Here is a 12143-nt window from a genome sequence, read left to right on the forward strand (position 1 = left end):
TAGTATCATTGTTGAGGAAAATAAGATAAGGAAAAAGGCTAAGGAAGTGAAGTTATATGACTTGGGGAAGGGAGACAGCAAAATACGTGTGAAAAATGTGCTGCTGAAGTTGAGACAACAGTCACTTTATATCTCATCAAGAAGGAGACAAAGGAGTCGCGTTTTCACTTCTGTGGCGTCATCTAGGTTAGGAATTTAGACTGTTGGGATAGTACTGTGTGTTGTAACTTGATAGTTGTTACCAGAGGAACCAGTGCCATCTCTTACTTTGGTTTTCTTCCAGAAAGATGGGTGATGTCTCTCTGCTGACAGGTGATATCACATTATGTTATGAAAATGCCCTCCCCAGCCATTACAGGGTTAGATTTTCAGGGGAGTGCATCTCTTTTCCTGTCCTTCAAGGGGTTTACTGCCCATCTGGCTCTTCCAGAGACTAGCTTCCTGTTCTGTGGAGAGTCTGATCAGTTGCACAAAGGCTGATGGCCCTGAGGCCAGCATGCTGTGCTGGAGGAGCCTTGGCTCTGGCCCCTCCTGAGCCAGGCCTTGGCTTGGGTTGGCCTGTGAGAGACTTTCCAGACATGTGGCTGCTGTCTCTCATGCCTGAGCTTTTGTGGCTACTGACTCTGTATTCTGGGCACCTGAGTTGCTCTCAACTCTTTGTGCTAAGAAGAACTTTGTATAGAAGGAGGTGGTTTCTTTTCTTTTTTTGCTGATCACATTCTTCCTTGTGACAGTGGTCAGTATGTTTTTTTTAAGGGTTTGATCTTTTTTAAAAACATTTTTATTGGAGTATAGTTGCTTTACAATATTGTGTTCATGTCTACTCTACAGCAAAGTGTATCAGTTATACCTATACATATTTGTTGTTGTTGTTTAGTAGCTAAGTTGTATCTGACTCTTTTTTTAACCCCATGGACCATAGCCCACCAGGCTCCTCTGTCCATGGGATTCTCCAGGGAAGAATACAGGAGTGGGCTGCCATTTTCTTCTCCAGGGGATCTTTCTGACCCAGGAATCGATCCCACGTCTTCTGCATTGGCAGGTGGATTCTTTACCACTGAGCCACCAGGGAGGGCCACATATACATATATTCTCTCTTTTTTGGATTTTCTTCCCATTTAGGTCACCACAGCGCATTGAGTACAGTTTCCCTGTGGTGTATATAGTAGGTTCTCATTAGTTATCTATTCTATACATGGTCGTGTATATATGTCAATCCCAATCTTCCAATTCATTCCACCTCCCCTTCCCCCCTTGGTAACTATAAGTTCTCTACATCTGTGATTCTATTTCTACTTTATAGATAAATTCATCTCTCCCATTTTTCTAGATTCCACATATAAGCGATATTATACGGTATTTGTTTTTCTGTTTCTGACTTACTTCACTCTGTATGACAGTTTCTAGGTCCATCCACATCTCTACAAATGACCCAGTGTTGTTGAAGGAGGTTGTTTCTTAATCTAAAATCTCCTTTCCCCCCTTTCCCTGCTCCTCTCTCCTCAGAGTTGTCTTTATGTCTGCCTTCCTCATGGGACCAGTCTGTACATGTAGAGTTCAGAGGTTCAGTATCACCACATAAGGCAGTTGCATGATGATGACCACGCGTGCCTCCCATTTGAACACACATATTGTAATCCTTCTTAAATTGGCTGTAAGCCAAGCCAGGCCTGGAAGATAATATTACCTTTTATTAGACCCAAAGATGTCAGATTGAAGCATGGCAATATTTCCTTTTTTAAAACATCAGATATGCATGAGCATGGTCATCATATAAGAAAACAGTCCTCGGTTAGTTGGAGAGCATAAGCACCTAGCGTTTCTTCTTCTAGACTTTTAGACTGCAGGTGTCCAGCTCTTCCCCCCCACAAGGAAGAAGGTAAAGGTGCTTCTCTGTTCAAGGTACAAATTCTTTGTGAATGCTATTGGGGAGGTTGAATATGTCACTATTTCAGTCTTGAGAGTTTAATTAACGCGTCAGCCCGCAGGGTAGATATTTGTTTTAATATATGTCACTGTCAACAACCATTAGCAATTCCTATGTGCCTACCTATCTCTGGTTAATTCCCCTCTGTTAATGTTATAATTAGCACTGATCAGAACTGATGGTTGATATCTAAACAGTTGATGCTGATTTATAAAGTCTGGGTACCTTTATTTATGTCTTGATATGAGTTCATGAAACCCAAATGTCAATTGAATTTTCACACTTCCTGAGTCTCTACCCACAGCAGTTCAAGTGCTGTACACACAATCACTGGCTGCTTTCCTACAGGGCCTGGGAATAAATCCTGCCCATGAGGTCTCAGTTGTTTTCATGGATAGCTCAAGCTCAAATTGAGCTTTGAGCCTACCAGGGATTTTATCCTGAATTATATTGACACCGTCATCAAACTGACAGTGATGTACTTATACATTTTTATACTAACCTATAAAATTTAAAGTGACATGACCCATAAAGAATCAAGTCTCTCTCAAAAAAAATGAGAATTTTCTTTTAAAGCCGAGTCATTAAGAGGAGATCAGTAAATCATCAAGGAAGCATCATTTCAAAGAACTGTTGGCTAAAGGGTGGCTTCTTTCTGTCCTGTGAAACAAAGCAAAATTAAATATGGGTAATACTCTGTTTGTTTTAGAATTCAGATGTTTAAAAATGTGTAACAATTGCTTCCAACTGAGGTATGTCAGGATTTTGCTGTAGGGCAAGTCCAAATCGGTTTATTTGAAAAGCATGTGTGATCTATAGGACATGTTCTATGTCATTCTCTCCAATGATGAATAAACAGCTATGTTAATTAAGACTAATGTCTAAAACCCTTGTTTCTGCCATTTTCAGTATTAGTTTAATAGGCACTGAATGGAAACCTCCAGGTCTTTCTCTACTCTTCGCTGAAATTTTTGTTGTACACTGTGTTTGCAGTTTAAGTTTTTGGTTGCACTGTGTTGTCTAGCAGCTAAGGATTGTTGGCAATCATCTGTTAAGCGCATACCCAGGGTGTGCAGGAAGAGCTACTGCTGCTGCTAAGTCACTTCAATCATGTCCAACTCTGTGCGACCCCATAGATGGCAGCCCACCAGGGTCTGCCGTCCCTGGGATTCTCCAGGCAAAAACACTGGAGTGGGTTGCCATTTCCTTCTCCAATGCAGGAAAGTGAAAAGTGAAAGTGAAGTCACTCAGTTGTGTCCCACTTGAAGCGACTCCATGGACTGCAGCCTACCAGGCTCCTCCGTCCATGGGGTTTTCCAGGCAAGAGTACTGGAGTGGGTTGCCATTGCCTTCTCCGTGCAGGAAGAGCACGACGTTATTATTGAGGCTATAGGTACTTTGTATACACCTTCGTCTCTGGAGTGCCTTAACTCCTGCCTTGAAAAATGAACTCATGGTAGCATTTCATTTTGTTTGGTGGGACTGGAGGCAAAAATTCTAGCAATTTTTCATCATAGTCCTGACAGCGTTTTCTAAGCCTTTACATAAAGGCGAGTCCCTCAAATAGGCCTCAAATAGGTGATGAATAGGCCACAGGCATGTACTGTGCTGGTTTGTTTGAATTGATGTATGATCTCTACTCTTTTAATCCATTTAACTCCAAATTTGCAGCGACTGCATAAGCTTTAATCTAGTGAGTTGAGTCCATTGTAAATATAAACTGAGAGCAGGTTTTCAGTGCCACCCCCTAGATTAATAGACATTCAGAGGCTAAAGTCTCTACCCTTCAGTTGGCTAACTTCTTTTTTTTTTTAAAGTCTCTGTGATTCACGTAGGCCAATTAATGGGATGGTACTGCTTCTACTTCAAAGCCAGACACTGCTCAGGACATCTAGTTGAGTACAGAAGGCCCTGAGTAGTCAGGGGATTTTGATGGAGTACTGGTACCCAGTGTCCCCAGGATGACTGGGAGCAATAGTCTGGGGCCAAGCCAGGGGGCTTAGACAGGATAATGTTGGAGTGGGAGGTATCCTCTGGTTTGTGGAAGCAAATGTGTTTGTTCATCCTGGGAACACCTCCATAAGACATCTGCTTGGGAGTTTCCTCACGTCTAGCTCTTTTGATTTGTATGTAAGTGTAGAATTCTTGTTTTGAGGTTTCATGTCTTTGTGTGTTTACATATGTGACTTTGCCATATAACTTATATTGAGGATTTTAGGTTTCCTGTGTAGTTGAGTCTACAGTGAAATTTCCTTAAAGGAATTAGGCTCCAGTAGCTCTATTTGCTGTTCCATGAGGCTTCCAGATGAAAAAACAGACAGCAGGATGTAAATGACATGCTCAAGATCTCCATGCTACCTTATCTGGAGAAGAATACTGGCTCTAGAGACAGACTGTGGGCATTCAGAGCCTATGTCTATCACTCATCTGCGGTGCCAGCTCAGGAAAGTTACTTCTCTCTGCCTCCGTCTCCACGTCTGAAGCTAGAGAAAGGATAATACCAAATTCACTCCTAGGGACATTGTAAGGCTCAGATAAGACACTGCTAGGAGCAGTGTCTGAAAGGTAGTAAGTGCTTCAGAAATGTTAGTAATCCTCAAAGTTCTCCATTGTTTAACACACCAGTGGGAAAGGATCATCTCCCCCCAAATGAGTGCTACTGAATTGGCTGCACTTTAAAAAATGTGATTTTTTTTTCAAATAAAAGAAATGCTAGCTCTAAAAAAATTATAGTTAAACTTTAGAAGAAAATAACACCTAGAAATCTTTTTTCCAATTATTTTATTTATTTTAATTGGAGGCTAATTACTTTACAATATTGTAGTGGTTGTTGCTGTACATTGACATGAATCAGCCATAGGTATACTTGTGTCCCTAATCCTGAACCCCCCTCCCACTTCCCTTCCCATCTCATCCCTCAGAGTCATCCCAGTGCACCAGCCCTGAGCGCCCTGTCTCATGCATCAAATAACACCTGGAAATCTTACTGTTAGTCTTTTCCACATATTTTTTCTAGTCTTTTATTCTGTATTTCTATACACATATATCTTACATAATTAAACTCAGATGTCTGGGTCCTTTTACCACATAGATTGTCAAGCATTCTCTAGGTAATAGCAGTGTTTTAAAAGTATTGTTAATGGCTAGATAGTATTCCAAAGCATGAATATATATTTAATCATTCCCTTGTTGATAGGCAGAGCTTCCCTGGTGGCTCAGATGGTAAAGTGTCTGCCTGCAATGCAGGAGACCTGGGTTTGATCTTTGGCTTAAGAAGATCCTCTGGAGAAGGAAATGGCAACCCACTTCCTTGCTTGGAAAATTCCATGGATGGAGGAGCCTGGTAGGCTACATTCCATGGGGTCGCAAAGAGTCAGACACTACTGAGCAATTTCACTTTCTTTCTCTTTCTTCTTTTGTTGATAGGGATTTAGATTTACTTATTCGCTGCTATAACTAATACTAAGGAAATATCCTTGTACATAGGTTTTTATATTTCTAGTGATTGCTTTAAGATTGCTTTATAGCTGTAACGATTATTTATTGGCTGTGCTGGATCTTTGTTGCTGTGTGGGCTATCCTCTAGTTGTGGAGAGCAGGGGCTGTTCTCCAGTTGAGGTGTGCAGCCTTCTCATCGGGATGGCTTCTTTCGTTGTGGAGCACGGGCTTTAGGGCCCTTGGGCTTCAGTAGTGGTGGTGCACAAGCTCAGTAGTTGTGGTGCACGGGCCTAGTTGCTCCGTGGCCTGTGGGATCTTCCCAGACCAGGGATCGAAACTGTGCCTCCGGCATTGTTGTTGTTCAGTCACTAAATCGTGTCTGACTCTTTGTGACCCCATGAACTGCAGCACGCCAGGCTTTGCTGTCCTTCACTATCTCCTGGAGTTTGCTCAAACTCATGTCATTGAGTCAGTGATGCCATCCAACCCTCTCATCCTCTGTCTGGCAAAGGTAGATTCTTTACCAATGAGCCACCAGGGAAGCTCTATAATGATTATTGGCTAAATAAGTACAAACATTTTTAGGAATCTCGCTGCATCTTGCCTGGTGACTAACTTCATCCGCAGTGTGTGACAGTTCTGTGAAACCCCCTTTTCACCAGGTTACCTAGATGCTTTGAGGGAAGGGCTGGAGGACAGGGTCTGTGGAAGGTCCAGGCTGGTCACACCTGGGGCTCTTACACTGTGAAGCCACTTCTGCTCTCCACTTACTTCAGTGCTACTTTGCATCTTGAAGAAAATTGAATAGGCTTTAAAAATTGAGTGGTAATTTGGGATTATTTTGGGCTTCTCTGGTGGCTCAGATAGTAAAGAATCTGCCTGCAATGCAGGAGACCCAGGTATGATCCCTGGGTTGGAAAGATCCCCTGGTGGAGGGCATGGCAACCCACTCCACTATTCTTGCCTGGAGAATCCTATGGACAGAGGAGCCTAGCAGGCTCCAGTCCATGGGGTCGCAAAGAGTCAGACATGACCGAACGAATGACTGACACTTTTCCTTTTGGGTTTTATAGGCTATTTTCTTTTTAAGCGTCTCTGTGTTCTTATGCCAGAGGCCCATACAACTCTGGCATTGTGTGGGAATATTCTCTAACTGGGAAAAGCAAGGAATTCTGGTGGTAGGTCTGAAATCTTACAGGTGGTTGCCATGACCTGAAGCATGGAGCTGGTGGGAAGGGCCTGGGTCTAGAGTTGGTTTGGGTTTGAATTTTTGTTCTAACACATCTTGTCCAACCTGTATATGTTTCCAGGGTCTTGCTCTATCTCCCTGCAGAAGTTTCATGCAGATTTAGAGAAGGGCATGTTTGTGTCATGGTCTTTGGTGAACAGTAGTTTTTATAATCATTGACTCATGAAGTGACGTGGCTCCCATGTTGGTGCTGGAACTTTTCTAGTTGGACTTGGGAGTCACAGGGCAAATACTTGCCATGCTTTTGCCCAGAGTTGGTCTAGATTCAGAGTTATATGAACTTGTGAGACTGTGGTGTGGGGACAGTATACCGTCTGCATGTGACTTGATTAAATGACATTAGACTAAACCAGTGATTGGAGTGGCCACTTAACTTGTAACTGTTGAATATGTATTTGTTGAGGTATGGGGACTTGGCCCTTGGCCTGTACTAGCTCATCTAGTTCATAGAAATGCCCTATGAGCTGGGTACTATAGTCATCAGAAGAGAATGTTTAGGCTCAGAGGCTTAGAGAGGCCCTCTCAGTGGGATGATCAGACTCTAACAGATAAAATACAGGAAATATTTCATGGGACATATACTAAAAAGTTATTTGTTGTTTATCTGAAATTCAGATTTAACTGGTCATGCCCATAACTTCCCCAGGGTCACACAGTGAGTAGAGGAGAAAGCTGGGACTTGGACTTCCCTCCACCTGAATTTGAAACCCGGGCATTAACCTGTTTCTCTGTGATGTTTCTTTAAGAAATCAAAACTCAGATGTGAAGGATGAGGAAAATGCCATCAGATGGGGCTTCAGATCTGTCACTCCTTATAAATTCAGAAGCTGAACACAGAGACACTTTTCTTTTTGACCAGATTTGTTAGAGATAATTCTATATTTGGTTGAATAATTTTATACACTATTTATGCTATGTATAAAATAGAAAACTAGTGAGAACCTGGCTTCGTAGGTGGCACAGTAGTAAAGAACCCGTGTGCCAATGCAGGAGGTGCAAGAGACTTGGGTTTGATCCCTGGGTGGGGAAGATCTGGAACAGGAAATGGCAACTCTCTCCAGTATTCTTGCCTGAAAAATTCCACAGAAGAGCCTGATAGGCTGTAGTCCATGGGTTGCATAGAGTCAGGCATGACTGAGCACAACCCACACACAAGGAGAACCTACTGTGTGCCATAGGGAACGTTACTTAGTGCTCTATGGTGACCTACTGCTAAGTCACTTCAGCCGTGTCCGACTCTGTGCGACCCCATAGACGGCAGCCCACCAGGCTCCCCCGTCCCTGGGATTCTCCAGGCAAGAACACTGGAGTGGGTTGCCATTTCCTTCTCCAATGCATGAAAGTGAAAAGTGAACGTGAAGTCGCTCAGTCATGTCTGACTCTTCGCGACCCCATGGACTGCAGCCCACCAGGCTCCTCCGTCCATGGGATTTTTCAGGCAAGAGTGTTGGAGTGGGGTGCCATTGCTTTCTCTGGTGGTGACCTAAATGGGAAGGAAATCCGAAAAAGAGCAAATATATGTATATGTGTAGCTGATTCACTTTGCTGTACAGCAGAAACTAATACAACTTTGTAAAGCAACTATACTCTAATAAGAATTAAATAAAAAGGAGAAAGCTAATGAGAATTTATAACATACTTACTATATGCCAAGTATTGTGCTAGAACTAATCTGAAATATCCCTGATCTTTTCAAATGAGGGTTTTAGTTAAGAAGTTAGAGATTCTAAATCTGTCTGATTGTTGAGGTTGTCCGTCAGAGGAAGCACCACTCCCCACCCCTAAGGTGTGTTATCCTAGACTTGACATCATCTGTGACCTTCTGGTAGGAGAATACTGGAGGACTAATCAGGGGTGATGTATTATTCACCCACTGCCCCTGCTGACCTTAGAACAGGTGTTTATTTTATGATTTTTTGAATGGGCAAATAACAGAAGGTTATTTGCTGCTGCTGAAATATTTGGTATTTAATAAGGAGTAGATATTTCTGGGCTCTCAAATCCATAAATGTTCCTTGGTGATCAAATGTTTACTCATGGGCCATGACTGCTTTTTAAAAGTCCATCTACCTGCCTTGTAAAACCTCTGAGCATTGGTGTCTGTCTTGGCTCTTGAGGACACCCCAGAGCCATTCAGGATAAACCCAGGGCCCTGCCCTTTGCTGTGGTGTTAGGCTCCATATTTAACATATACCCAAACTTCTCTAGGGAAAAGCCTACAGAGCTTTGAGTGTTAGAGGGGCGGAGAACTTGTGGGGAGAAAAAGATTCCTTGTGGATGAGGAGGGTGAGGAACAGTTGGCTCCCTCCCCTCTCCTGACCCACCCTTCTCTTGGCATCACAAGAATGCCATGGGAGATTTTGTAAGGAAAAAAAGAAGAAAGGCTCAGAGGTTAAAGCATCTGCCTCCAATGAGGTAGACCCGGGTTCAATCCCTGGGTCGGGAAGATCCCCTGGAGAAGGAAATGGTAACCCACTCCAGTATTCTTGCCTGGAGAATCCCATGGATGGAGAAGCCTGGTAGGCTACAGTCCACGGGATCGCAAAGAGTCAGACACAACTGAGAGACTTCACCTTCACCTTCACCTGTCCAAGCCTGCCTTGGGACCACTTTGGTATCCATTTCTTTCCTGGATTGAGTAGGAAATTGACCTGAAGATGCCTTTTGCTTTTTGGATAGCTTTGGTTCTAGGGGGCTAAAGGAATTAGAAATCTATCACATGGTGCCAGTTTTGTATTGATGGAACCATCTCTGTCTTTTTGTATAAGATTATCTAGGAGTATTGTGCATGCGTGTGTGCTAGTCGCTTTAGTCATGTCCGACTCTTAACAACCCTGCAGCCTGACTGTAGCCCGCCAGGCTCTTCTGCCCATGGGATTCTCCAGGCAAGAATGCTGGAGTGGGTTGCCAGGGAATCTTCAGGGAATCTTCCCGATCCTGGGATTGAACCCGGGTCTCCTGCATTGGCAGGTGGGTTCTTTACTACTGGCACCACCTGGGAAGCCCATCTAGGAGAATTAGTCATTTGAATTATTTGACAGAAGTATTTCTGAGATATCTCAAATTTTGGGGTGGCATTGTGTGTTCCAAGTGCTGGTTAGTTAATATTAAACAATGAAATCCAGTGGTTTACTGGATTAATGTGAAGGATTTCAAAGACTAGTAACAGTAGCATGACAATGATAATATAAAACAGTTGTGAGTCTAAGCATTTTTATGTATGAACATTTTGTAATTAATATTCTATTAATATGTTTATTGAACAAATAAGGAAACCAAGGAGCAGAGAATTTAAGTAACTTGCCCAAGGTCACACAGCTAATTGGTGGCAGAGTCAGGATTTGAACCTAGGTAAACCTATACTCTTAAACTCTTAACTGCTGTTGTGTATAGTTGTGTGTATATATATATGTCAGATAAAATCTTGCTGGAAGGATATTTGAATCCAGTGTGCCCCCATACACCTTTGAAATTCAAATTTCTCAAGAGTAAGAGTAAATAGTGTGGGCTTGCCTGGTGGCTCAGATGTAAAGAATCTGCCTGCAATGTGAGGGACCTGGGTTTGATCCCTGGGTTGGGAAGATCCCCTGGAGTGGAGATCCTTCCCACCAGTATTCTTGCCTGGAGAATTCCACAGACAGAGGAGCCTGGTGGGTCAGAAAGAGTCGGACACGACTGAGTGACAGACACTTTTCACTTTTAGTGGGGTTTGCAAATTGGCTGAAAGATATGCCAGTTGGGAAACAGGTGACCAGGTACTGGGGTAGAGAGTGGCATCTTAGAGGAGGGGGTTAACCAGGGTTTTGGGGGAGAAAGTGGCATCTTAGAGGAGGGGGATGACCAGGGCCTGGGGGAGAGAGTAGCATCTTAGAGGAGGGAGGGGTAGGTTAGCAGTCTGGGCTGGGTGGTCCTGATGGGAATGGAGTTAGGGACTGACACTGACATGGGAGATGCTGGGAATCTCAGGGACCACATCTGAAGCTGGGGACAAGACAATGGTAAGAGGGGTTGATATTCGATAGAGAATTCTGGGAGTAAGGGGGTTAATCCTCCGGATGGAGAGACCTAGTCGCAAGTTTAAACACAGGACTGCAGTAACCTGTTTTTGAAACATCTACCTGTCAGTCTACCTATGTCTGTGAAGAAGTTGATTAAAACATGCAAATGATGCTTCTGTATACTTGAGGGAAAATTGTCCTCTGATACCATGCTGTTTCATTCACTAAAAACTGGCTTTTTCAGACCCATTCATGCTACTTACCTTACCCACCGGGATATGCTTTTTACCTGAGAAGTACCCTCAGTGCTCCAGTATTTTGTAACTGTAGCCTCATTCAAAGTTGGAAGCATTCCAGTCTATTCTGTGAAATCAGGACAAAAATCAAGAAAAAGCTTCAACACCGTCAGTACGTATGTGCTTAACCTGAGCAGCGCAAACAGTGTGCGGTGTAGAGGACCACACGTAGCTTATTGCCAGTGGATTGTGTTTTTTTTTTTTTTTGCCTCGAATGGAGTGATGTTTGCCTCTGAGTGTGCGTGTCTGTATGTGTGCTTCTGTGTGTCTCTGTGTGTTCGCATTCATTTTCTGCATTCAGCCTGCGTCACGACCATGGTAATCAGTGTTTCTCAATGGCCTCTGTAGGTGAGGAGGGTTTCTTTGATGCTTAAAGACCTACACTTCCTGGACATTAAATGTGCATAATGCCTTGAGGGCTTTAAGCACTGCACTAAGCATGCATATCTCATACCCAAAGTAGCCACAGCGCCCCGCATTCCCACAATAGCGGCAGCCCTGAGCAGATGCTTGCAGTGTTCTTATCTGGCTGTGCCTTTCACTTTGAGACAAAGTTCTCTACTCACATCTCATGGATTTATTTTTCCACCTTGTAAAGCCTGAATTGTGAAGATCCCCTCATACCATTAAGGGCTGCATGAGTCAAGTTCTTGGGACTGCTAAGGATTTCTTTGCCTTTTTTTTTTTTGCCTCTTTCCTTTTTGGAGATGTGTATCAGGAAAAGGCTTTGCCTTTAGAGAGAAATTTTACTGCTCTTGCCAATAATGTGTAACAATATTAAATTTAATGGCAGACCTTGAAGTGTATAAAAACTTAAGTCCAGAAAAAGGTAAGTCGTACTACCCATTTTAAGGTAAGCGTAATAGTCCTAGTAAAAGATGCTGTACATGTCTTATTTTATTTCATGCTTAAAGATTCATTTGAACTCTTGACAACATATTTGAGATATTATATTTCAATGTGGGATGAAAAGGTAACAGTATTTTTGAGAAGTCTTTTGTTGACAGTGTGTACTTTTATAATGGTAGAATTTGCATGCTGACAAATTGGAAGTGTATCATTATAATAAAGTGGTCAGTGACAAAACTGTTTGTATTCTTTGGTTATAAGTCAAGGAAACAGAAATACTTAAAAATCTAATTTGTCTGATACTTATAAACAATTGGTTTTAATTTAAATATTGTGTAGGCTTCTTCAGTTTGAATAATGATGTATAAAGCTCTGTTTTAACTTCC

At 42.7% G+C, this 12143-nt stretch overlaps 1 protein-coding gene across 9 annotated transcripts in view; it reads left to right on the plus strand.

Moving 5' to 3' along the window:
- Positions 1-12143, plus strand: part of PLCH1 (phospholipase C eta 1) — a 253565-nt gene that overhangs the window by 50465 nt on the left and 190957 nt on the right. Inside the window, exon 1 of one of the 9 annotated variants that reach the window (XM_027543043.1) lies at positions 11370-11737. The exons of the other annotated variants lie outside the window; for them this stretch is intronic. Within the exon in view, the coding sequence (XP_027398844.1) occupies positions 11695-11737 (43 nt within the window). The 5' untranslated portion in view covers positions 11370-11694. Of the gene's footprint in view, positions 1-11369; positions 11738-12143 lie in introns of those variants that run through there. 9 annotated transcript variants of the gene reach the window in all.

This window comes from Bos indicus x Bos taurus, chromosome 1 (genome assembly GCF_003369695.1).
Source record: "Bos indicus x Bos taurus breed Angus x Brahman F1 hybrid chromosome 1, Bos_hybrid_MaternalHap_v2.0, whole genome shotgun sequence".
In the NCBI taxonomy this organism is placed as follows: domain Eukaryota; kingdom Metazoa; phylum Chordata; class Mammalia; order Artiodactyla; family Bovidae; genus Bos; species Bos indicus x Bos taurus.